Below are 27,341 nucleotides of genomic sequence, written 5' to 3'. Positions count from 1 at the left end.
GCCCCAACCAGAGGCGAAAAAAATAACAGATTTCAGCTTGCACAGATGAGTTAATAAAAACAATTACTTACTAATTTGAACTGCATTTATTTAATTTATGATATCTACTCACAGCATTAAGCCCATTTTTAGCATGCATGCAAGTAAATTAAATCAGCCCATTTAAATGCTGATTTTATTTAAATGGTTTGTGAAGATGCTAGTGAAACAAGCCTTGAATAACAAATATCCAGAATAGGTAAAGCTGTTCACATTTAAAACATCTGCAGTGAAAGTGCAACCACTGTAGGCGATTCATGCGAGTACTTCACCTACAGAAAGTGCTTTTGTACAATGAAATGCTTGCTAAATTATTAGTCATCACTATTATTTGATTTCAAGTGCAATAAAGCAATTATGAATGATGGAAATGGAGGACACCTATTTATCCATTTGAATTATCCACCTCTTGTAGGTACACTGTAATGTCAGGAACACCAGAGAAGATTCTAGAACACATGCTGGAGACGATTAAACTGGAGACCAGTGATTTTATAGGTATGGCAGATCCATGGTTTGTACTTTGTGTAACATTTAGTAGTCTAGTATTTGTTTGTTTGAGTTCTGTTGTGTTGTTTGAGCGCACTAAGGGAGAGACCAAAACATTCCTGCTCATTTGGTGTTTACGCTTCCATTTAAAACCAGCAGTCAGGTGATTTAGATTGTTCTGGGTTTCTCCACACAGCTCTGCGAAGAAAACATGTCCTTGTTAATGAAGTTTATGCGTCTGTTTTGTGCTCCTACAGATCCCAGTGTAAGTGACTTCCTCCTAACGCATCCAGTCTTCATGCCCTACAGTCAGCTCTGTGCGGCCCTTCAGCATCAATATCCTACTACAGGAAGCACTGAAAATCTGCTTCATATTGATATTTCTGTGTTATTATTGTTATATTTATTATTATTATTATTATTTAGTCAAAGTCTTTATTTTGAGCCAGAGAGTTTAAAGCTCTAATAGACACAGTAAACAGGCTTTTGGTCAAATTTCGATCCTTAACCTGCATTTGCACTTACCAAGCAGAGCCATCAGAAGGCTCAGACCTGGAGAAGGCAGCGTATGCTCTCAACACCAAGCAAAAGGTTGTGAAACTGGTGGGGCATTGGGTGGCTCTGTATGGTCTCCTACTGAGGGATAATCATGTGGCCTTTGAATTCCTAGAGGTAAAAATGGGTTGAAAAATGGTACTACAGCATTTATGTCTTTTATGTTCCACAAGTTTAGATTTTGATGGCACGGCACTTCATTAAATAAAAACTGATAATTTGATTACTGTCTTAATGAATGTGCCAGGGCTTATTGTGCATTATTCATAATTTCATGTTGTTGGGGGGATCTTTTTTTTTTTTTTTTTTTTTATCCTCTGAAATGGCTTTTCTGGTAACATAATGCTGAAAAAAATATTAATCAACAATGTCATAACCTAAAATGTTAGATAAATGATAGATAAAATCAAGTGCTGCTATAAATATTGAAATACCTATACTTTACAATAGAAATTCAGGGAGGGGGTGATGTCTGACTCGAGACTTTCCAGCATGCTCAAAGAACAGCTGAGGGACAGAAGGAAGACAAAAATGTAAGTAATACATTTGCCACTGTAGCCTACATTTGTACACCTGCACGTATACAAAGTTCTGTCATGAAACTCTAGATGGTGCAGGCTAATAAATCTTTAACTACATCTGCTTGCAATCACATCATTCTTTATAGGGCACAACTAATTGGTTGCTGCTGTATCAGTAGCCAATGAGATCGCTACTCAACCTTTAAATATTTGGTCAGTATTTGCTGTAGCAGTGCTTTCAGAAACCCTCCACCTTCCCCAGCTCCACCTGTATAGATCTGCTCCAGATAATTCATGTACGCTATATTGTATAGCACCGTGTTTATTACGTTTTATCTCATTATTTTCGTCAACTTTTTTCACAGGCGAAAACGACACGATTATAAAATTTTTAATGACAAAAGCTATAACACAACATTTTAATCAACTAATAAAAACTACACGAAAATGTTAGGGAGGGATAATTAGGGAAGAGATCCAGTCAGAACTGATGTCCTGCACGTGTGGTTAATGCGCACATTTTAATTGTAACGTGCTGATCTACCTGGTTGGATGCATGTCTCATAAAACATTCAAAATTGTAAACATAACCCTGAGAGAAAGAGAAGAGCAGGCATGGATAGATCTGAATAAGCATTTACATTTACATTTATGCATTTGGCAGACGCTTTTATCCAAAGCGACTTACATTGCATTCAAGGAACACATTTTACATTTTTGTCAATTCTTGCTTTCCCTGGGAATTGAACCCATGACCATGGCGTTGCTAGCGCCATGCTCTACTGTTTGAGCTATAGGAAAGCTACCTCTTACAGTGCCCGAGTACTGAATTGAGCTCTCTTTCGCATCTAAATGGACAAATACACATATCCGCGGGTTGAAGCGACCCCAATTACGTGATATACAGACCCAGGAATGCGAATTTTAGCAGGCAGCCCTGCCAAAATAACACATTTTACCCCCCAAATGCCCCCCCATAGCAATTGGGCGGGTTTTGTTGTTAAAACTTGGCAAGCCTGTCTGTACGCACGCTGGAATAAGTAACGTTAGAAGAAAAAGATGAGTGTAAACGATCTTTGCCGGTGTTGTAAAAAAAGAATGTAAGGATAGACAGAGTACTTACCAACACGATCATCATTTCTGAGAGAAATAGTAAAGGTGAATGCATATATGATCAAGTTCTCCGTTTAGGATTAGAACAAATTCAACCCAAGCGCCTTTGATGACGTGGATGATTACGTTACTGTTTATCATCTGTCCATCATCGTCTAAAGCCCGCCCTGACAATTTCATTGGTCCGAACAGTTTCTGTTCGTGGCATAATTACTCCTCTACGGATCAAGTCCAGACCGAACTGCCTGAGCTCAAATGTTGTGGGCGGGGCTAAGTTCGGCTGGCATCCAGGCTACAAATACACACAACATAGTCAAAATGTCAGTTTTGGAGAGTATCCACTGAAGTACAGTCGGCTATGTCTTAAGAGAACGCAAACAGTTGTGAGAATATCGGATGTGCATTGGATCCGTGCATTCGGTCTTAAAGTGACAGCAGCCTAATAAACCTAATGCCACCTGTGCCCTTAATATTAATAAAACAACAAAAGAAAAAGATAAACGCATGCACTGCTCTTTAATAGCTTAGATTAATTATATTTAATTTATAGAAAAGTAAATATGTCTGCTTGAAAGAAGAAAAATGTATGTATGTTATTGTATACGTTGTTATAAAGTATGCATATATCATTCATTGAAAATAACAGTGTTCTTCTTTACAAGTGGTTTTATTTAATTTTAAGATAAATAAAGACGTTATATGTCACAGCATTTAAATCTGTGTCTGCATGTTCAAACTTTAATATCTTTCATAATAACAAGTTAAAAGATGTTTTCTCATCTTTAAAAGATGTATATAATGGGTTTGGACATTTTCTAGAAATTCTTTATTAATGCATTACAATTTAACTAAACACATTTGGTTTTAGTCGACTAAATCTACTGTAGATTTATTGGACTAAAACCTTATGATATTTAGTCGACTAAAACTAGACTAAAAACAAAATTCAAATTACTAAAATATGACTAAATTTGCTTTCAAAATGAACACTGGTACAGCAGCAGCATGTGTTACTTGCTCACCGTAGCATGCCGTGTATATATTGGCAATAGCAAGTCTCTGTACTTGCTCTGCAGCAGCAGCGTAGCAGATCTATTCCGCCAAGACCAAACACATCAACATTGTCATATCCATTACCATGCCAAACACTCCAAGAGTTGTCATGACAGAAATATATTTCTTCAAAATGACCACAATTAGGTCTCTTACATTATGATTTGACCTCTGAAGAACAGTCAATTCATATTCATCTGTCAAAGTCAAGTAAATCTTGTTATTTTTCCAGTGTTTGCGTAATTACTGCACTTCACACTTTGAAGCATATTTTAGAGCTGAAATGATGATGTAATCAGACCTGATGTCATCAAATAATAAAATAAATACCATACCTAATCTTTATTTGACCTGCTTTTTATAAAGTCCACACCTTTACTCTTGAGTCTTCTATGTGATCAAAACTCTTTACTTAATCCTACATTTAAAGCTACTCCCTGTTATACTCCTTACAGAACCGAGAATGGATGTCACACTCTGACGAAGGTAAGAAGCACTGGTTTCTTAGTCTAATGGGAAACTTGCTGCGATAAGAGACCAACCAATAAATCCTACTTACTTTATGACACAGCATAATAAACAGACTCGCCGGTGGAAAAGTCAACATCTCTGTGACCAGAGGTCTTTAGACAAATTCAGAGAACTAAACAAAAGTAAATCCCTTTCTGACAGAGCATTGAATTGTACACTAAAAGTAGGTCAGCTGTATCCATGGTCGCATAAAACCCAGCCATCCGTTATATAGTTTGCCGTGTATTTGGGAACAGGTGTTTAAATAACAATTGCACAACAATAAATATAGTGCTACAGTCTTTCCTGAACTGTTTTTCCCCACTGCTTAAACTTATTACCTTAGTTGTGAATGTGAGTTTGCAATTTTATGCAAAAGAAAACCCATGCGCCGCGAAATAATGGCTAGAAACGCCTTTCTAACTGAGTTGTCAATGAGGGCTGCACTCATAAACACACATTCAAAAGCGATACTCCGCGTACTCCGATTCACGAACAAATTACTCTTATGACTCTTTTTGGTGAATCAACAACACACAGCGTTGAATGAATGAGCTTTTCTTTTACGAGTCACCGCATTTCGACGAATCCTTCACTGAATTGATTAATCTTGAAAAAACGAATGAACTGAAGCAAATTTGTATCATTACACCAACTTATTGTCCGAATGACAGCGTGCCGTTAAAACGTAATGTTTTTTCATTAATATATGAATATTCCTTTATGCAAGATGAAAAGGCTAACTGTTGCGCAGCTTTGAGCAACCTAGTCGTGTTTTGTTCCTAAACAAATTGAATAAGCATTTTGAAATGAATCTCTTGAGCGAATGATTCATTGAATCACTTATGGTGCGTTCACACCGGACGCGATTCGCGCGATTCGCGCGAGTGATTTACATGTTAAGTCAATGCAGAGACGCGAAATGGCATTCTGCGGCGCGATTCGCGCGAATGAGGCGGCGAGATTCGCGCGATTCGCGCGATTGAGGCGGCGAGAAGGACGCGACTTGAGCGTTTTGAACGCGCGATTCGCGCGAATCGCGTGAATCGCGCGAAACGCTCAAGTTGAAAAATCTGAACTTTGGCGGATATTTCGCGCCGCGTTAACCAATCAGGAGCTTGCTCTAGTAGTGACAACAATGAAGAGAAAATCTGTATATTGATATCTGGTTCAGACAATATGATTATCACTGTGATAACATTAAATTACATGAAACACAACCCAGTCTCTTTTTGTTAAATGCAAGTTTATGTATGATCAATAATACAAAAGTATCAGTAATGTATAACAAGCTATACATGAAACAAAGCAACAATGCAGTCAAACATTCAAAGTCAGTGCTAGTAGGCTAACGTTACAACTGCAACGTACAGTTATAGCCTAAAAATATAAAGTAATGAAACTTATCTTTGCCCTCAGCCTAAACGATTTGCCAGGGAACAAATTATAGATCCATGAGACCAAAGATCGGCCGTTACAAGACGAATTATAGCTCGAGACACACCACAGAGACATCAGAGCCAGCGGGAGACGGCAGAAGGACTGGCCGAGGAAAGGTTGCCCTCGCCGGCTTTCACGTGCGCTGAGCGCGCTGTCCTCTGGAGCTCACAGCTCCGACAACGGCAGATAAAATGTTCAAATAGGCACTGTTTATGTAAATAAACCTCAGATTTGAGCTTTAAACAACTACATTATCGACTGAAAAAGTCTTAAAACTACGTTTTGTCACACATTAACAGTAGATATGAACAAAAAAAAAGACATGTAAACACAGCCCATGTCAGCCATTTCTCAACGAGACGAGCTGCTGGCGGAAGCCCCGCCCATGACGCGAATTCGCATCTGTTGTGCAGTGAATGTCACACGCGATTCGCGCGAATTTCACGCGCGATTCGCGCGAGTAAACTCAAAATGTACACGCGTCCACCTTCGCGCGATTAGCGCGAATTATTCGCGCGAATCGCGTCCGGTGTGAACGCCACATTACTCGTAGGGCTGCAACGACGCGTCGACGTCGTCGATGACGTCGACTACGAACGTCGTCGATGACGTCGTGCGTGAAATGCGTCGACGCGTCGGCGGCACATTATTTACGTTCTAGAATTGAGAATGAGGAGATGTCGTCACGACACAGCGCCCCGCCCCCCTTCCGCCATTTTGGGGGTCTGCCCGCCAGGTAATGGATTCGGACACTGGAATATCTCGGAGACTGGAGAAGAGATATTCTGATGATTACTATGTACATAGTTTTCCAAACTCAACTGAACATGAAGTTTTAATCCACCCAAGCCGATCTGAGAAAGCAGCGGCTGGTAAAGGTACGCCATTATTTCACCACAGGGTGTCAGTCATGATCTAAACTAGTGAGCGCGATGCTGAAGTGTGAGACACCTGATCAATACGAACCTTTATTTATTTGTATTAAACATGTTGATCACTATTCTGTCATTTTTCATTGTCAGTCATGTTACTGTATGTTATAAACATGTTTATGCCCAAAACGCTTAATTAATTTTCAAGGTAGGCCTAGTTGACTGTCATTTTCCTCTACTGTGTGCATCACTGTTTAAGATTAATTCAATATTTAACATTGTTAACGTTACATTCATTTAAGGCACGTACCGAGCATTAATTCTACTTAAGAAGGCTGGAATAAAAGCACCAGCGCACACAAACGATCATTTCAATTTTTAGTCAAATTAATTAAAAAATATAAACTCAACAGGTATAAAATATGATCAGTAAGAGAAAAACACTGCTATGATGACGAGCACTGGACTGCTGCAGGATAGTGGGGAGATATAACTTATTTATTATTCAGAATGCACAGGAAATATATTTATAGAAACATTTCAGTGTAAGGTGGTAACGTTAAAGAGTTCGGAGTTCTGCCGTGGCAGCTTGTATGGGTCAACGTTTTTGATATCAGCTTCTCTAAATACCTCAGCTTGGCGCTGGTAGTAAGTTTCTCCCTGTACGAGACCTCTTCTTCTCCATTTCTTCTAAGTTTTCTCGTAATTTCTCCGCTTAAACGCCGCGATGATAATTCCTCGAGCCGTCTTTCCTGCTCTGATCTCTGTATCGCTCTTACAATGTTACCCCTGGCAACCGATAGCGTGGGATCCCAGAATGGTGTAGGGCTCAGACTCCGCCCACGACCATGACGTATCTCCTCATTCTCAATGGAACAGAAGATCTAGAATAATGGCAGCTTCTGCTCCCGGGCATAGTGAAAATGATCATTTATCATTTAAAGCCAGACCGCGACATTCAAAAGTGTGGGAGTACTTTAAACAGAAGCCGAAAAAACTGTGCTTTGTTCGCTCTGTAACGCCGGTTTCACACTGCGCGCGGTGGCAGAGCAGGAGCTGTGCGCGTGGAGAGCGGGAGCTTTCACACTGCCAATCAGTGTTGCCAAGTCCGCTTTTTTTCCCGCGGAATTTGGCTACTTCTACACTGTTGCCGCGGGCTGTGTCTCATGTCCGCGGGTTGAAGCAAAAAAAAAACACACATATTTAACCCCCCGAACGCGATGTTTACCAGAGAACCTCCCCGAAACGCGATTGGGCTTGTTTTGGGCTAGTTTTGAGTAACGAATGGGTGGGTTTTGTTGTGTAAACCTGGCAACCCTGCTGCCAGTGTTCTCTCGCGCAGCTGAAAGCGCCACGCGTGTATTGCAACATACGGTCACATTTTCCGGTGTTCTTCTCCGACCGCAGTACGTCTCGTGCTTTTATTTATTATGGGCTGCATATATCTCCTGTTAATGCGACCTGGTTCCCCTCTGTCCCAAACACATGCATAATAACATGCTGTATATAGGTAGTTTGCATGATTAAAGTAACATTAAGTTAAGATATGCCTCTAGCTTTAATCATTTAAATATGTCTTTGAAGTTTGGGCAAAAACTTCTGGCAGCTTTAGTCGTTGTTTATGCACATGTATCTTCAAAATAGACGACTAGTTATACATTAAAACTATGCTGAAAGCTCCTGTATGTGAACCGTTTGCAGATAAATACAAGTGTATTTTCGTTTACTTTTGACACAAATCAATAAGTAAATCATACTCAACTATTATAGTAAACAACTTTTCCTAATTAGGCCTACTCTGTATACATTTTATGATGAATATTATCATTATATATTATGTTTAAAAAGCTTCTTGTGTTCATATATTTCATTATAAAATGCCATACTATGTTCACTACCCTTCCTGAAATACAATTAATATTGTCATCATTCATTGATTTCATGTTAAATAAATTCACTACCCTCTTTGAAATACAATAATCAGTAAAAAAGAATAATAAGATTAATCTGGAAAAATAATCGTTAGATTAGTCGACTAATCGGAAAAAATAATCGTTAGATTAGTCGACAGAAAAAATAATCGTTAGTTGCAGCTCTACTTACTCGTTCTGTTGCTGAAAGAATTGTAGTTTTTAAATTAATCGGTTTCACTCACTTGCCGCAACCTGTGTAATGTGGTATTGTATTTATATAGTGTGTGTGTGAGAGTGTATGTAAAACAATTCTGTAGGAAACACCGTAGAGCAGTAATGCAAAAAAAATACTAGTAAGAGCTTTGTTTGAGAGAAGGCATCCTAACAAATGGGTTTAAAATGCTGTATTGACCATCCTTCACATATGCCTGATCTAGTCTCTGATTCCTCACATTCTTGGAATAAGAACCACACTTATTTTCTCAGACACAGAAATTCCATCATAACCGAGATCATCAATGCTGTCCGTTAATTTCAGACTCAGTCTTTCTACACATGTTGAAAACTGACTTTTGAAGCCCTGCAAGCTCTAATATCCAACATGGCCATCTGTTTGTTTCAGCTGAACCAAAAGTTTGACTGGTTTTCTGCTTACGAAGAGCCAGTGGGAAAATTACGGTCGATTAAAGCTCAAGACAAAGGTTTGTGTTTTTACTTCTAACAGTACGATAAAGAAATTAAACAAAGAGCAGATAAAACAAGGATGTGAAATTGCTCACATTAATCAAAATGGAATTTAGCTAATGAAATCTGTTCATTTAAAAGAGTCCAATTGTCCGTTTGCAGTCTTGTATGAGATCTTTAAACCGGATCATAAGGCTGTCACTGTGATGCTGCCAGTCGATGCTTCAGTGAACGACATCTTGACTACATTAGTGGATCCTGAGAGAAACTATGTGCTGGTCAAGATGAATTCCTCAGGAGGTAAGCTATGAGATTCAGATGATTTGGCTTCAGAGTTCCCTCTGACCGTGCCTCAGAACTGTTACAGTTTTAGTTTGAAGTCAGTATTAGTTTTTGTCCTACCTAAGAGATTTTCAAGTTTCTTCTGCTTTGCTTCTTGCAGACAGAGTCCAGCTCAAGCTGGAGACTACGTCAGTCTCTGCCTCTTTAGGAGTGAACGAGAGGCTTTTCCTCTGCTCTGCCAGCCAAGTGGAACAACTGGTGAGAGATGCCAGCAGAATTATTGCTGTTTCATAGTAAAAGATCCTCATTCTAGTCATACGAGTCAGCTTTAAATATACATAAACTGTGACAAATTTACATAGTTTGAAACTATGCATATAAAATGTTTTTGGATTTTGTTTGTTAGATATTTAAATCATTTGTTTAAATAAATAATTCGATTTTTTTTCCCCACTGTAATATTTGTTTAAGCTATGTGACTAAAACTTTTAAAGTTGGCATGAAACGCCAAGTTGTGATAGTCTTTTCTTCCCTATTGTGGCACATATCCAAGTGAAATGACTTAAAATGTAGAGCAGGACTTTATTTGGTCTACCGGGAATTGATTGGATAGTTGGATTGTTGTGGTTTGCTATTGGTCGATCTCATGCAAGTGACAGGTTGTCCTGCCCTCATGCCAGTAAACATGTCTTCGGAGAATGTTGCTGCAATAGGGAGGGAAAGTTATTTTGATTAAAGATTATGAGGGCACATGAATAAAATAAAATACGATGTGCACGGATAAATCATTTATAATAAATAGTGACTTTAAGCTTCAAAAAGGACACAAAAGCACCATAAAAATATTATAAAAGTGGTTCATACTCCATACCATAATATATCGACTTCTAAAGATAGTGTTCCATGAAATCTTTTTGCCATAATAATGTAATGTCTTCAAATTATATTCTTTTTTTCAGAGGAGGGGGATGCTTTTCTCAGCTTGTATTGACTTATGCAATTTAACTTGATTAAAGGGTTAGTTCACCCTAAAAAAAATTATTTCATTAATTACTCACCCTCATGTCGGTCCAAACCCATAAGACCTTTTGAGATATTTTTGATGAAATCGGAGAGCTCTCTGACCCCTCCATAGACAGCTATTTAATGACCATTTGCAAGGTCCAGAAAGGTAGTAAAAACATTGTTAAAATAGTCCATGTGACTCCAGTGGTTCAACCTTAAAGGAACAAGCCACTATTTTTGAAAATAGGCTCCTTTTCCAACTCCCCTAAAGTTTAACAGTTGAGTTTTAACCGTTTTTTGAATCCATTGAGCCGATCTCCGGGTCTGGCGGTAGCACTTTTAGCCTAGCTTAGCATCATTGAATCTGATTAGACCGTTTGAATCTCGCTTAAAAAAATTACCAAAGAGTTTTGATTTTTTTTTTTTCTATTTACAATTTGACTCTTCTGTAGTTACATCATGTACTAAGGCCGACGTAAATGAAAAGTTGCGATTTTCTAGGCCGATATGGCTAGGAACTATATTCTCATTCCTGCGTAATAATCAAGGAACTTTGTGCCGTACCATGGGTACGCAGCGCATGAAATATAACCAACGTGACAACCTGCTTGCACAGGGGACTATTTTCAGGCACTTTGTGATATGCCAGCAGCCATATCACCCTGTAGCCAGAGACTGGTTTCCCACTGAAGCTAAGCAGGGCTGAGCCTGGTTAGTACCTGGATGGGAGACCAAATTGGGAAAACTAGGTAGCTGCTGGTAGAGGTGTTAGTGAGGCCAACAGGGGGTGCACACCCTGTGGTCTGTGTGGGTCCTAACGCCCCAGTATAGTGATGGGGACACTATACTGTAACAAGCACCGTCCTTTGGATGAGACGTTAAACCGAGGTCCTGACTCTCTGTGGTCATTAAAAATCCCAGGATGTCCTTCGATAAAGAGTAGGGGTGTAACCCCGGCATCCTGACCAAAAAAATGTGCCCATTGGCCCCTGTCCATCATGGCCTCCTAATCATCCCCATATATGTATACAATTGGTATCATCCCTCAGTCTCCTCTCCACCAATCAGCTGGTGTGTGGTGGGCGTACTGGCGCAATATGGCTGCCGTCGCATCATCCAGGTGGATGCTGCACATTGGTGGTGGTTGAGGAGATTCCCCCCTTCTATGTAAAAGCGCTTTGAGTGAGTGCCTAGAAAAGCGCTATATAAATGTAATTATTATTATTATTATTTCATTCCGCCTGCTGCAAACTTTAATCCTAACACAACTGTTCCTTTAATTTTATGAAGTGATGAGAATACTTTTTGAGCGCAAAAAACAAACAAAAATAACTTTATTCAACAATCTCGTCTCCTCGTGTGTGTGTGTTAACCCTGACAGACACCCGTGAGAGAGCAACTGGGGCCGGAGAAGAACACCATGGACACTCTAGAGCAGATGTGCTCCAAGGACATGGCCAGCCAGCACACCAGCTACGACTGGGAGCTCTTCATGGCCATGCATGAGGTAACAGCCAAACCAACACACAAATTTGTTACTGGCACAAACCGTTTCATTACATTCTTTCATGGCAGCTGCCAGATAAAGAAGGAACTTCAACAAGACAAAATACTAATACTAAAATCTAATCAGCAGCATTACTAATCACAATTAGAGCATCACATTAGTGTGACGCTTCTATGACATAACAATGCTGTAAATAGTGTAAATCTTCTCACAGGGACACAAATGTCACAGGATGTGATCAGTCATGAGCGCAGCATATCTGTTCGAGAATCAAACATGTCAAGGAGAACGAGTGAAATATTTTACAGCCGAGCTCTCTCAATTTTACGCCTGGCTTACACCTGCTGGGTAAACAAATATCTGACGTCTGTAATGTCGCCAGCTCGCAAATACCTGTATAAGTGCATATAAGATGAATGCAAGTAGGAAGTGTGTCATTGCAATGACTATTTGTCCAACGTTCAGAACAATCAAATACTTCCAAAGTTCAAAAGTACAGAGCAGATAAAAGATACTCTCACCTTTAGTTTCAAAGAACAAATAGTTTATGAATGATAAAAAAGCCAACTATTAATCTGTTTTGTTTACATTTGTTGTTCAAATATAAACTACTGTTCAAATGTTTGGGGTTGGTAAGAAAAAAGTATCTAATGCATTTATTTGATAAAAAATACAGTTAAAAATATTAATATTGTGTAATATTATTACACTTAATCTTTTTTATTGTAATTTATTCCTGTGATGACAACGCTGAATTTTCAGCCTTGTTACTCCAGTCTTCAGTGTCACATGCTCCTTCAGAAATCATTCTAATATGCTGATTTGCTGCTCAATTTCTTATTATTAGCAATATTATTGTTGAAAACAGTTGCACTGCTTAATATTTTTGTGGATACCGTGATAAAAAAAATTCAAGATTATTTGATAAATAGAAAGAACAGTATCTATTTTAAATAGATTTTTTGTAACAATCTAAAGTCTTTACTTTTTACTTCACTGTCACTTTTGATCAATTTAATGCATCCTTGCTGAATAAATATATTCATGAAATCACAAATAAGTTAAAAGAGCTTTTGCTTAACATAATGTATATTATTATATAATTATATATGTATTTGTAATATATTTAAATATGATCTAAAATATGGCACAACACAAAGTGGAAAAATTGGTGGGGACAGTAATATAATAACAAAAAGTTTAATAAAAAGTTATCAATTAAATGAAAAAAAAAGGTATTATTAATAATATGAATAAACCGTGGTTGCCACGCTACATCTCAACTTGCCACATACAAATATAGAATATGTTTATCGACATATATACTCTAAATAATTGTTTTAAATATTTCAATTCATAATTTGCTGTACTACAGGTGGAGCTGGTCTACTACGTTTTCGGACGGGAAAAGTTCCCAGGAGCCACTACGGCTAACCTTGAGCGGTTTGTCCGTCGCTTCAACGAGGTTCAGTACTGGGTGGTGACTGAGCTGTGTCTCTGTGAGGACCTGGTCAAGAGAGCCATACTACTGAAGAAGTTCATCAAGATGGCTGTTGTGTGAGTACAATAGCACTCAAGGCTGTTAGCTGCCATACAATACAGCATACAGTGGAGGATAAACCACATCTGTCAGCGGTTTAATCATTAATGTCACTATTCTTTCTTTACGTCATAGTCATACTATTGCATAAGTTCAGCTTCACGGCATCAATGTGGCTCACCGAAACCACCTGAACCACTAAGACTACATAATCTTTAAATAAACTTTGTGTGTTGTTAACTTTTTACAGCTCTACAGCTAGAGCAGTTGTAGAAGAGAATGTACAAATTATCCCAATAAATGTTATACAATATGCTGCTATTTTCAGCATAAATTAAGTGATTGGATTTTTTTAGCAACTTTGCAGTGTGATATGGTTCTTTTTAATAGTGATTGATTATGTTAAAAAGCCTAAAAATGACTCAGCCTGTATTGTTTTTACAGTAAAATTCTGAATACATTAGGGTAGGGTAGGCTAGGCAATTTTAGGTTAGTTAGCAATAGCAGGTTAGCTCTGAATGCATGAGATCCCACACTCCCTTCAGAGCGTCTCCAAAGCCACGCCTCCTTCAAAACACATGAACAAAGCAGTTTGCAAAACGTCACAAGACGACAGACTACCTAACGTCTCAAAGCACATAACATTACAATAATAATGATTTATTTCAGCATTGATACTGTTGCCATTGAAACATATAAATTTGACTCCCAAACCGCTCTGAGTATAACGTCACAGGTTCCCATCTTTTGGGCCGAATGCAATGATTGGACGAACAGGCCCTACCTACATCTTCCACAGATAGACTTGTGTTAAAGTCGGCATTAAACTGAAGTTGCAGTACTGTTTTTTTCCCTATTGTTATGAATATTCAAACATATTCAGCTTCTTGGGACTTGATTTTGTCCACTGGGAATTGATTGGATGGTTGTGGTTTGCTATTGCTGTGATGTCATGTCATGTGACAGTGACAGGTTGTCCCGCCCTCACACCAGTAAACAAGATGAGATGATGCTGCAAGAGGGAGGGAAAGTTATTTTGATTAGATTATGAGGGCACATGAATAAAAAAAATAAATAATGATGTGCACAGGCGAATCATTTATAATAAATACTGCAATATTCCATTTAAAAATATATATATTATGATGATTTTAAATCATGTAAAATCATGACCATTTTATAGTGCATGTCCATTTGTGACCACTCCAGTAAAATAAACACATTTGAGGGAGTATGAGCTCATGGGCGTCTGATTTGATCTATTTCAGTTTAAAAGAGCAGAAGAACCTGAACTCATTCTTTGCAGTGATGTTCGGCCTCAGTAACAGTGCCGTACAGAGGCTCAATAAGACATGGGAGGTAAGGACAAGTATGTTCTCTATATATAAATAAACTTTTGTTGTGTTATTTCTGTGTAAAATACCAGCATCAACATTTTCAGTGATCACTTACACATATCGAAAGACAAATCATTTAAATGACTTTGCGTTCACAAAATGTATATAATAACCCACCTCTTTATATAAAGTTGAACATCCAGCTTTATCCACATACTTGCTTATAGCAAATCTCAGCTCGATTGTATTGTTGCAAAATGTATTATGAAAATTGAACATGATTTTCTGCAAATCTGCTTTGAAACTATGTGTAGTGTGAAAAGCTCTATGCAAATCAATTTGACTTGAAACATTGCTGTTTATTTCATCTTAATAAAGAGACTTCCAAACAAAACCAAGAGGATCTACTGTGCATACGAAAGACTGATGGTAAGAGCAAATATTTACATGCTATTTACAAGGTTTTGCCAATATGTCTATGTACTATTTGCAGAGTAATCCTCTCTGTGTTGTAGGATCCCTCTCGTAACCACAGGGCCTACAGGTTGACTGTAGCCAAACTCAGCCCTCCATACATTCCCTTCATGCCTCTGCTGCTTAAAGGTAACGTTACTGAATCTCATTCACATTATTTTGTATGACTTTTTGGTGGTGGATAGATGTCTAATCAACTTAATCTATCACCTGCTCATTTCCCTATATAGATATGACGTTTATCCATGAGGGAAACCAGAACTACACTGATAAACTGGTCAACTTTGAGAAAATGGTGAGTTTGTGGGGAGAGTATTGCATTTAATTGAAATTATGCTTTAAATGTAAACCCCATGACTTAGATATAACATTTAATATGTGCTTTTTACCTTATTTTCAGCGCTTGATAGCCAGAACATTGAAGATGGTTCGAGAGTGTCGAAGCCAGCCTTACGGTACGGTAACGGCTCCCCCTAGTGGTGTGGATCAGAGGACGCCACAGTTTAACTCTCTCAATGTCTCTGTTAAAAATAAATAATTCTTATCCGAATTCTGCAACTGAGAGATAGTCATTTTTGTGCTTTTGCAGTGCCTTCATCTCCACAGAAAGGCTTGACCGAGAGAATGTTCTTGGATGCCCAAGCTATACGAATATCAACATGTATGTTGTTGTTGTTGTTGTTGTTGTTGTTGTTCTCCCCCCCCCCCCCCCTCCCCTCAAAATGATTTTAAAAAACAGAGCGGAATAAATCAGCAAAGATTTGATTTCCCCCTCTCATATCTTGCAGATTCAGACCAGTCTTTGACCCTGCGCAACGCAACCAATGTAAGACAGTACATCCAGAACCTTAAAGTGATCGACAATCAGAAGAAACTAACTCAGCTGTCCAGAGCCATAGAGCGCTGACACACCGCAAAGACTGCCTTTCTTCAGCCCGTCCTGCTCCATATTGGAGAAAAAAAAATGACTGATGGAATCAATGATCACCCTATGTGTGGTTAATTGGTGTACATTCTCACACACACACCTTGTCAAGTCAGTGTTGCATGGACTGTGATAAGCTGTGCATTGGCTGGGAAAATGCTGACATTTCCTTTTGATGCCTAATCAGAAGTGTTCTGTTCTGACTGCTGTCTGGCGTATCTTACCCACTACACCATGAGCAAAGAATTTCACTTTAGTGCTGCTGGCATTTAACTGTTATTTATATAAAAAAAATTAAATTATGTTGATTCTTTCCAAACTAGCAACACTTGCCCGGGCTGTGTTGTAGATTCATAATGTGGTGTAAAGAAGTTGTTTTAGGGACAAAACACTGAAAGTGTCTAAGTAAATAAACATTATCAACATTTATGTGTGCTAACTATGGTGTAAGCGGAATAATAGACTGAACCACTGGATCATAGAAAATGAATGCACATAAATGCATTGATTTTTAATAAATCTATGGTCTGTCGGCACCTATTTAACAGTATTATGGCCTTTTTTAAATATTAACCTTTGAATTCCATTGCAAGCAAGCACTGAAGATCGACAGAATGTACAGATTATCACTAGCTGCTGTATATAAAAGCCAAATAACACCAAAATACAATGACGAGAGCACAGTTTTGTAGACATTATATATGAAAGTATATATCTTATGCATTTTTTTTCTAATGAAGTGTTTATTTTTTATAAATAAATTATTGAACATTTGTGGTGCCATTTTCTTTTTTTGAGTTTAAAATATATTGTGCATTTATGCACTTAGTATCCAAAATCAAACCCCCCCATACAAATTATTTTCCCCCACCATCACCTAAAAATTAAAAAACCAAAAACAAGTTGTAAAAAAAAAAAAAAAAGATTTATTTTAAAATGCAAACTGTAAATACAAATAATTACTTGAACATCCCTCTGATTCTCCCCAATATGGGGCGATGAAATACGTCAAATCAGTATCAGCTGAAAATTAAAATAATCTCCTCACCAAACATATTTACAACTCAAAAACACAAACAGGGTTTGGGGCAGTTTTTAAAAATAGAAACAAAAAAATGAAGACATACCCAGTGTTTCCTCCCGCCTGAAAAAAATAAAATAATCAAGACTAAAATCTAACTTTTGGAGGAATAAATAATTTTTGAAAAATTTACACAAGAGACTCAAAAACATTACTAAGGATTCAAGTGGTGTCTATCTGTCCATTTTTGGTTGTGTACCAATTCAAACTATATTTGGTTGGTAAAACCTGCACATACATGTAAAATTTTCACATTAAACCATTAAAATCTGCTCTTTTTTTTTTTTTGAGCTTTTTGGCCATTGGGTCATGTTTCTGTATTCTGTAGACTACAGCATTACTGTTTTTTAAACATCTGGGCTTATTTCAACCCTCGAACTGGGTGTTGTCTTCAAATAATCCTTATTTCTGAGAACTTTTCTAAAATAAAGTATTAATATACATGACAAAACAAGTTGAAATTAACTTGAAGAAAAAAAAAATACAACAATATTGCACTTCCATACAGATTTCCTACGCATCCCACAGTTCCAGCTGCTTTCCCTTTCTAGGTGGCTCGCTGAAACAGGTGATTGCAGTTCCCATCCAATTCGGCCACTTCAGCACCATGATGTACGGAGGCATTTCTACACTGACTGTGGCGCTCCACAAAAATCTCTCATATCCTCACATCCATACGCCCACAAGCAGATGAACACAAAGACACGCATACGACACGGACAAAACAAAAAGTATACAGGTGTATTTCAACATTCAGTCCCTGGATGAGGCCTGCTGCCCTGGAAGAGGTTTGCTTTCAGACCGCAAGTTCATTTTGCACCAACATTTGCGGAAATCTCGGTTCAAGTCCACAGTGGTTCTCCGTTCACCCACAGAAGTTTGGAGGGACGACTCTTGACCCAAGAGTCTGTTAGAGTAATGGCAAAGCACAGCTCTGCTTCAAGGCATTGGCGAGGTTTCACAGGCTCGGTGCGGATCCAGTTGTGTCCCAGATGACTTTTAAGGCAACGTTGTCGCTCGCTACCACTAAGATAACAGGACAGAAACGGCTGACATTCAGTAGGGAAGAATGGACGCCTTCCGCGATGGATCCTGACGATATTTTCCGCGGAAATGCATCCCTCGATCACCATCACCTGAGAGTGAAACCAACTTGGCTTGTTTTCTTTGGAAGATACAAGAGGTGACTGAGCTGAAAACATCTCATTCGAAGTGAAAACCCTTTCCATTACAAATCACATGACAAAACATAAAAACATTTAAAATGTCTTCATAAAAAAAAAGGAAAAAAAAGACAGCAGGTAAATGGAGATGAGGGTCCATGGTGAGGTATCCAACTACCTCATTCTCACTTTCAAAACACAATAAATGAAAAAAAAAAAAACCTGTATCAGTATCTTTGGTTGTTTGTGAAATACTGCATAGACCTTTTTTTGGTTTAAACGCGTGTGTGTTTAGTGAAATAACACGCTTAAAATGTAAAATGCTACACTGCGAAATAAAAACTAAAGTGAAATTGTTAAAAATACTCTTAATGTTAGTGCAGATTGTGTCTGTCTTGGGCATTTGCTGCCAGGCAAGGCAAGTGAACCTGAGCTTTGGTTAAGATCAACCCAAACTGTTTGTGAGTGGTAGGCTATAAGTGGTGGTTAAAAATCGAAACCCACATCAAAGAAAATCAATAAGATAAAATAAACTATGTCAACATTCATTTGGCTTTAAGTCCTCAGGGTCTCGTCATCTAGTGCAGTACAGTAAAGATCCAGTGATCTTTCCTCCATATTCCTCTACTGCAGTCTAGTCTTTGTCTTTGTTAAACAGCAAGTAACCTTCTCTTTGGATGAGCTCTGGTTAAGAACATTCTTTGAGACGTGTTCTCCGAATGCTCTTGTGTAGTTTAGGCCTCGGATGCAGCCTGAGGTTTGAGCTGGGCTTTTTCCATGGCGGTGCCGTATGGAGTTCTCTTGAAGAAGCCAAGCTACAGGAATCAGGAAGAGGAGAAGAAAAATCATTTACGATTAGTTACATTGAGTGCTGTCAAAAAAAAAAAAAAAATGTAGGGCCTTTTTGCAAACTTTTGGCTGGTGACTTAAGAAAATGTACTGGCCAAAAATAATTTTTACCTGCCATAACACAAAAACAGGCAGTTAAGAGAAAATTTTAGATACTAGTGAAAAGTCACAATCCTCTATTAAAATTTCGACAGCTAAAACCACTAGCATACATTAAACAGCCTACATTTTTAAAGACAAGTAAACAGTCAGTAATAAATACAATACAACAAAGATACAAATTAAATAATCAGTTCAAGCAGGACTAATAGATTTCAGGTGCCTGAATTAAACAAAGTAGGCTTATCAAATAAATAACACAGCATAGTCTTCATATCCTTTTTAAAGTTCAAAAGCAGTGAGCGTTTTTTTTTTGTGTCCTTTGATTAACATTAAAAATGCAGACAGTGGCAGGATTATTTGGATGCTGTCACTTTAAGACCGAATGCACGCACGGATCATGCGTTCTGTGTTTGTGTTCACTTAAAGGTGCACTATGTATGCGCTCAAACGTGGCGTCATCAAACTATGCCTTTGTTTTGAACAGGCAACCTCTAGTGGACGGAAAAGTTACATAGTGCATCTTAGACATAACTGATAGTATTTACTAGGATACTCGCAGAGACTGGCATTTTTTGACATAATTGTGAATGAATTTGAGTGATTTTTACTCGCATACGGTACTTGGTGAGTGTTAATTTTAAGCCCTGCACATACATACATTGTATATTTACAAACTTTTATGTTAGATGCGATTAATTGATTTGACAGCACTAGTTCAATTTTATCCCTATTGCAAAGAATAAGAAATTATTTACGACTAGTAACCAGTTAGCCCAACAAAGCAGTATTATTTTAGTATCATTGAGATACAATTATAGTTTTTATTAATATTTTGAATCAGTTTATTTATTTTATATTTTCCATGTAATTTTAGATCGATTTTATTATGTATTTTTGTCATTTTTAATAGTTAATATATATAGTTTTTATTATTTTTTGTTTTAGTTATTTTAGTACATGAAGTTAAACTTGAGAAAATAAATGTTTCAAGTAGCACATTTTTAGTTTAAGTTCTAGTTAACTATAAAAACTCTGCACAGAAGAAAAAGAAGTGGTTCACATTTATTTACAAGCTAGTCCTACTAGAACTGATAAGAATTTGTTCCTCTAGTTACAAGTTAACCAGACAACAAAGAATAAGAATTTGTTTACGCTTAGATACAATAATCTATGGATAAGATTTTGTTTTACGATTAGTTACAAGACAGCCCAACTACAAAAGATAACTAGTCTGAAACACAATAGATTAGTTTACAAGCTTGTGTAGCTATGACGCCGCATTCACACGGGGCTTCGGCGTCAACGCTTGATGGAGGGCGTGGCTGAAGCTTGGTGCCTGACGCGACCGTCATAGTGACAACAGCTAATCACATTACTTGCCGCTTGGACCACAACACAACACAAAAAAAGCGCCTTTTTTGACAGCTAGTCTGTGAGACTATTTTGTGTATGAAAACTGATCACTTTAATATTTGATTCCTCATTTGGCTGGGGGATAGCTCTATTTGAACCACACATGATATGATATGCTGCTGTCATTCAATGATAAACAGAGTAAGTTACACGGACGGAATACAAGCATGATACATTCCAGATTCTCCAAACGTCTCTGCCACCTCCTTCCAGGCCTGGTCTCTCCAGTTTGTGTCCCGGTATGTAAATAATGATTGGTAGTAAAGGACCGGGTGATTATCCTCCATTTTAGATCGTTCTTTACTCTTCATTCACCGGTGTTTTAAACGAACGCGATTGGCTAGCGTCTGCTCTAGGATATTTGCATAGGGTGATCTGATTGGATGACGCCTGCGTTGGCGCTTGAAAAGTTGAGAAATCTTCAACTTTTGCCGCTTGCAACGCGAGTGAAGCGCCGCGACGGAACCCACAATTCAGTTCGGCAACGCATGACGTCACCCATTCAAAGTAAACGAGAAGCGTTGATGCCGACGCCCCGTGTGAATGCGGCGTGATTGATACAATTTAGTTTATGATTAGCTACAAGTTATTTCTATTATGAAAGATAGGTATTTATTTACAATTACTCAATTTGACTGTGAAGAATAAGAACTGGTTTACGATTCGTTACAAGGTTTTCTTAATGAAAAGGATAATATTTAATTTACAATTAGATACTAGCTTGCCCAACTACAAAGATTAAGCTTTTTTTCATGATTGTCAACTAGTCTGGCAACAATGGTTACAAATTAGTTTACAATTAGCAACAAGCTACTGTTAGGATAAAGTTAGTCCCTTTATAAAAGGTACATGTTCATTTATGATTAGTTGTAAGATTTAAAATGACTTTACTATTGGTTGCAAATCTGTCTGACTACAAAGGAAAATCATTCGTTTATGATTAGCCAACTAGATAAATGATGAAACCAAACTAGAAATCAAAATGGCCGACACTGACCTTGTAGAGGACGTAGATCAGCAGTGCGAGCAGCAGAAGGCCGGCCAGAATAGCCAGAATGATGATCCAGAGAGGAACAGCGTATGTACTGTCTGGCTTATTCCAGACCACAGGAGTGACCATCTAGTTAACAGAGAAAAGATGACGATCACTGGATGATTTTGAATAAGGACTATATAGATTATGTCTCGTGATGAACATGAATTAGAGTAGATGAGAAAGTTTACCTTTTTAGCACCGCTAGAAGTCACCTTGGGCAAAATGGCATATGGCATCTTTTCCACTTTGTAACTTGCAAGGCATTCCAGAATAAAGCTTTTATAAGGATTCTGCAAATAAAAGCACAAAGTATTTGTAACCTCAATACAGGAAAGAAATTGAAAATTAAAGTCTAGGTTTTACAGAAAATAAATATTAATTTTATATAAATTATATATGAATAATAATGTTTGATTTTGTATAGAACTATAATTGATATTTTTACTGTAATTATTCAAATAATTTAATTTGTATAATTTGCAGTTTTTGCAAATAACAGTTTTTAAAAACATATGTAAACATTACAATTTAAGAGAAAATACATTTTCAAAATATATGTACAAACACGCATAAACACATTAACTAAAACTGAAACTAAAACCATAAAAAACATTTTCGTTACTTGAAACTTATTTCATTTCTCATTTTCATTTAGCTTACTAAAATAACTAAAACAAATTTATATATTTTTGTTTTTATATATATATAATATATAACATTTGGTAACCATGTAAAACTGGCTGTGCATTAATTGAATGTGCCTAGTAGCTCTCAACTGCATTTCATTTATGTAACAACCCCATTTGCATCCAGATGGGGGCAGTATTGCTTCACTGAATCCCAGTGTTTCAGTCTGGCTTTGGTTCTCACAAAACCCCTCTGACATTCCAATCTGCTGAGCTCTCAGGATTTCTCCTAATGTATTTTCAATGCACTCACTTATAAGCTTTGTATTGGCTAGATCTGCAGAGAGCATGTAAGGCGTCTCTCAAAAGAGCTCCTGTTTGGAGATATCATCTGACTCTCTTTAACATACATGAACAGACACTCACACTCTTGTAGCTCACTTAGTAGTGACCATGCCAGGAAGCGGTCACACTTTACATGAAAAACTCAGTAAAATCTATTTAATCAGTGTAATCATGGGACAGACTTTGAGATGTAAGCAAGCTCTTATTTGAGTCTTGTACATGTGTTTATTGCAGTATTATTAGTAATAATCTCTAGAGAGACGACAGCTTTGGACTGCTTGCACCAAGGTTTTCTGCTCACCTCCATAAATGTTTCGGCCCAGATTCGCGAGCGAACATGAAGTATGGCACTCGTCCCTCGCTCCAGCAGGCCAACGTTACACGTTAGAGTCCAGCAATCCACACTGGAGCAAGACTAACATATCAGAGGGAGAGATGGAGAGTTAATAATAATCAGTTTATGAACGTTTACTGAACTATTTCATCACAGTGCATTTTAGTTCCTGTCATAACTCATGACAAACCCTTCATAACAGCAGTTATTCAAATAAACAAATGATACTGAAATGTAATGACGCTATAAAAGGCGGGCCCTTTAAACAAACACAGATCATGTGAATTAAATTTCCTGGCAGAAATAAATAAAATCACCATAAAAGCATGCCTGCCTGTCATTTGAGACACAAGCATTAATTAAAAACCCAACAGTAATTATGAATGTGAAGATCCGGATGGAGAGATGTGACCATGGGACAGACATTAGAGTCACGAGCCAACGGCAGTGACAAAGGACCTAATGTTAGCGACAACGACTGCTTTAAATTAGTGGGAAATCACTGGTAGAGTCACAGGACTGTAAAATCCTGCCTACAGTTGCCTTAAGTCAAATTCCGACCCACAGACGCAATAACATTTAGCTCCCTGGTTTTTACAAGCTGTACATTACCACATTCGTCAACGGATCCCTGTAACGTCAAATTCGTTTAATTAGGAGAAGAAAAAAAAAAAAAATTATTACAGAACATACACATTTCCCTACAAGGACCACCCCAACTTTACATGGGGCCCTCCAGCTCTTGTACTGCATATAATATTTAAATATAATATTTATACAATATATATTATTAGTACTATGTACATTAATTATTTTCAGTTTAGGTATTTGCCAATAAGATAATTATATTATCTAATAGTAATTATTATTTATATAAAGAATATATTTATGTAAATACTAATATATATATATATATATATATATATATATATATATATATATATATATATATATATATATATATATATATATATATAGTGTAATATATAAATGATGTTATGTAATATAAATTACATTTATATAAATTAAAATCTAAATTCTAAGAATATAAAAATATGTGAAAATATAAATATATGAATGTGTGTGTGTGTGTGTGTGTGTGTGTGTGTGTGTGTGTGTGTGTGTGTGTGTGTGTGTGTGTGTGTGTGTGTGTGTGTGTGTGTGTGTGTGTGTGTGTGTGTGTGTGTGTGTGTGTGTGTGTGTGTGTGTGTGTGTGTGTGTGTGTATATGTATATGTATATATACATACACACACACAAACACATTCATATATTTATATTTTCACATATTTCTATATTCTTAGATTTTATATCTATATTTTAATTTATATAATTTACATTATAATATTTTTTTAATCATTATGTACATTCATTTTTTTAAGTTAATTAATGGTTACAAAAAAACTACTTTCCAATAAGAAAAATATATTTTATTAAAAATATTATATTATATTATATATTATATTATATTATATATTATATTATATTATATATTATATTATATATTATATTATATTATATATTATATTATATTATATATTATATTATATTATATATTATATTATATTATATATTATATTATATTATATATTATATTATATTATATTATATTATATTATATATTATATTATATATTATATTATATATTATATTATATATTATATTATATTATATTATATTATATATTATATATTATATTATATTATATTATATTATATTATATTATATTATATTATATTATATTATATTATATTATATTATATTATATTATATTATATTATATTATATTATATTATATTATATTACATTATACTATACAAGTACATTTTTCTTTTTCAATATTTCTAATTATATTTGGTAACACTTTACAATAAGTTTCCATTAGTTAATGCATAAACTATAATGAATTTCTAATTGTTCATTTTAGTTAAAAGTATTTATTCATCTTAGTTAACGTCACTTAATAAAAGTATAACTGTTTATTATTAAGTTCATGTTAGCTCAGGCCCATTAAATAATATGAACAGGTACAAATTTTTATTTTAATAACGTAACATATTAGTAAATGTTCACGTTAACTAATGTTAACAAATTAAGCCTTATAGTAAAGTGTTATCGTCTATTAACACCTCATCCTAGTTGAGAGATGTCAAACCTGGGTTGGAACTTTGGAGTCCTGTAACACATCTCCACTGTTCACTAACAGAACATGTCAACAGAGACTCCTGCTCTCCCTCAACAAAATTAGCACAAGGGAACAGGCGAAGAAATAAATAGCCCTCTAGGAACATGTCATCAAGCAAGAGATGATAAATGTGTGCGAGTGAGTGCAACAGGCGACAAAGCCCTCTTTCATTTGGTCAGGTACAGATACCTACAGCTGGACTACACAATCAGCTGCTGTCTGAGAGAGGTGGTAGCTGAAGCGGTTAATGGCGCAGCGAAGAACGGGAAATTAGAGGGTAGAGCGAGGACATTTCAGCAGACCCATCACTCTGGAGAGTAATGAGGTCATTAATGTTCTATCACATGGTCACGCACATACGCAAGCACACAAATACGCACACATGCACCTAGACCGACCAAGCAAAACATTTTAATGGCGGCTAATCAGTCAGAGTAGATCTTTGACCCTGTATAATTTGACCTTCTGAGTTACTACACTAGTGAACGAAAGGTCCAGCTGCATTCTCATGACCTCAGACGCCATATTGGATGTGTTTGTTTAACATTTGCATTTTACCCAACATAAATGAGTCATGCTGAGTCTTTTTGTTGAGCAGGACTTGGTAGCTGTGTTCCAAAACCAAGTGTGCAGCCTACCTAGATAGCATTTTAGTCGTGTTTTGGATGAAAAGCTGGTACAAAGAGGTCAAAATTGGCCAAAATCAAAGGCAGAATAGCAAGTATCTTTCTCAGTGAAGGTAATCCCTGAATGTGTGCATTCAAAATGGTGGTAAAAATAACTTTGTGAGTGAACGCAAAAGCTTTGAAAATGTTTTCCTCCCATCTCATTTTTTTCATCACTATGGCCCTGTTTAAACCTGGTATTAAGATGTGTTTTTGTTTATTGAATCACAAGTGGACGAGGGAGACTGTTTAAACCTGGTGTTTTAAACCGTCTCTTTTGTCCACTTTCAACCACTTCTGTCCTGCTTTCTTCGAGGGGAGGAACTATGGCCTAGACCTTTCAATCTAATGGACGAAATAAGCTCGTGCAATTTACATATGAACACGCCCAGAGATGATGGAAAACCATACAGAGAGCATCAGCTTTCATTTCTGCACTGAGAGCCACAAGACCAGCCGAACAATGCGAGTGTGTGTTAGACCGGAATGGTGAGAGAACATCGTGCTTGGTGCGTTTTTCGTTTCGAACCAAACTTGGGTCTTCAGCCTGTTAAATCCCGTCTGGCTAGCGTTCTTCCCATAATGTTTATGCAAATACGCATTAGGTCAGTAGGTGGTCTTTTGTGGCCATTCGAACACATTTGACCACATGAGCGTTTAAAAAAAGGAATCTGGTCGAATGAGTTTTTGACTACCTCTGGAAGTGGTCGAAAGTGGACAAGCTCAACCCCCTTTAGACACCATTTACACCTGTATTAAGCATTATGAACTATTATGATCAAAACGCATCTTAACACCAGGTGTAAACAGGGCCTATATCACTTTGGGGTCTCTGTACATTTAATACTGAAAAGTATTAAATGGATGATCCAAAAAATTTACCATTTTCACTCAATATATGTGTGGGTTATGTATTTTTTTTCCAAATTAGAGTATCATGGCCTGTGTTTCCCAAAAGCATTGTGAGCCCAAGTTGATCATCAGCTGGTGTTTAGCAGGGCTCCCAGCCTGACCAGCTGAAAACACCCCCTTCAAAATCAGCAAACAAACCAGCCTGGCCAAGCAAGGAGACCACCTAAGACCAGCAAACCAGTTCATGTTGGTATAAGATGTCTTTTCAGCAGTGAAGTCATTAGCTTACTAACTCTGGAATCAATTGCGACAAGTGCTAATTGGGTTATTTGAGTAGCTGGGTGTTTCAAATGACTGTTTCAGAAGGCAGCTCCCTGTGTAGGCATTTATCTAGGTTTCTGAACAGAGCTAATGTGTTTTTTTGTATTTTTC

The 27,341-nt window shown here is 37.0% G+C and overlaps 2 protein-coding genes across 5 annotated transcripts in view; one reads left to right on the top strand and one right to left on the bottom strand.

Moving 5' to 3' along the window:
* The window catches only part of rapgef3 (Rap guanine nucleotide exchange factor (GEF) 3), a 56,217-nt gene extending 39,185 nt beyond the window's left edge, over positions 1 to 17,032 (top strand). For all 4 annotated transcript variants that reach the window (XM_079802449.1, XM_079802447.1, XM_079802448.1 and 1 more), the window contains 17 exons: positions 455 to 537; positions 786 to 864; positions 1,050 to 1,200; positions 1,534 to 1,616; positions 4,226 to 4,256; positions 9,128 to 9,206; positions 9,352 to 9,489; positions 9,632 to 9,729; positions 11,858 to 11,983; positions 13,359 to 13,540; positions 14,792 to 14,882; positions 15,239 to 15,289; positions 15,376 to 15,463; positions 15,565 to 15,629; positions 15,735 to 15,789; positions 15,924 to 15,995; positions 16,123 to 17,032. In XM_079802449.1, the coding sequence (XP_079658575.1) occupies positions 455 to 537; positions 786 to 864; positions 1,050 to 1,200; positions 1,534 to 1,616; positions 4,226 to 4,256; positions 9,128 to 9,206; positions 9,352 to 9,489; positions 9,632 to 9,729; positions 11,858 to 11,983; positions 13,359 to 13,540; positions 14,792 to 14,882; positions 15,239 to 15,289; positions 15,376 to 15,463; positions 15,565 to 15,629; positions 15,735 to 15,789; positions 15,924 to 15,995; positions 16,123 to 16,241 (1,591 nt within the window). In that variant the 3' untranslated portion in view covers positions 16,242 to 17,032. The remainder of the gene's footprint in view (positions 1 to 454; positions 538 to 785; positions 865 to 1,049; positions 1,201 to 1,533; positions 1,617 to 4,225; positions 4,257 to 9,127; positions 9,207 to 9,351; positions 9,490 to 9,631; positions 9,730 to 11,857; positions 11,984 to 13,358; positions 13,541 to 14,791; positions 14,883 to 15,238; positions 15,290 to 15,375; positions 15,464 to 15,564; positions 15,630 to 15,734; positions 15,790 to 15,923; positions 15,996 to 16,122) is intronic.
* Positions 16,993 to 27,341, bottom strand: part of itga5 (integrin, alpha 5 (fibronectin receptor, alpha polypeptide)) — a 65,781-nt gene continuing 55,432 nt past the window's right edge. The window contains exons 27-30 of the mRNA XM_079802446.1: positions 23,176 to 23,289; positions 22,092 to 22,193; positions 21,865 to 21,987; positions 16,993 to 19,318 (exon numbers count right to left, since the gene is read on the bottom strand). Of these exons, the coding sequence (XP_079658572.1) occupies positions 19,238 to 19,318; positions 21,865 to 21,987; positions 22,092 to 22,193; positions 23,176 to 23,289 (420 nt within the window). The 3' untranslated portion in view covers positions 16,993 to 19,237. The remainder of the gene's footprint in view (positions 19,319 to 21,864; positions 21,988 to 22,091; positions 22,194 to 23,175; positions 23,290 to 27,341) is intronic.

This window comes from Gobio gobio (assembly GCF_949357685.1).
Source record: "Gobio gobio genome assembly, chromosome: 21".
Classification (NCBI taxonomy): Eukaryota; Metazoa; Chordata; class Actinopteri; order Cypriniformes; family Gobionidae; genus Gobio; species Gobio gobio.
The sequence above is the reverse complement of the archived record's forward strand: the minus strand, read 5'-3'. Positions and strand labels throughout refer to the sequence as shown.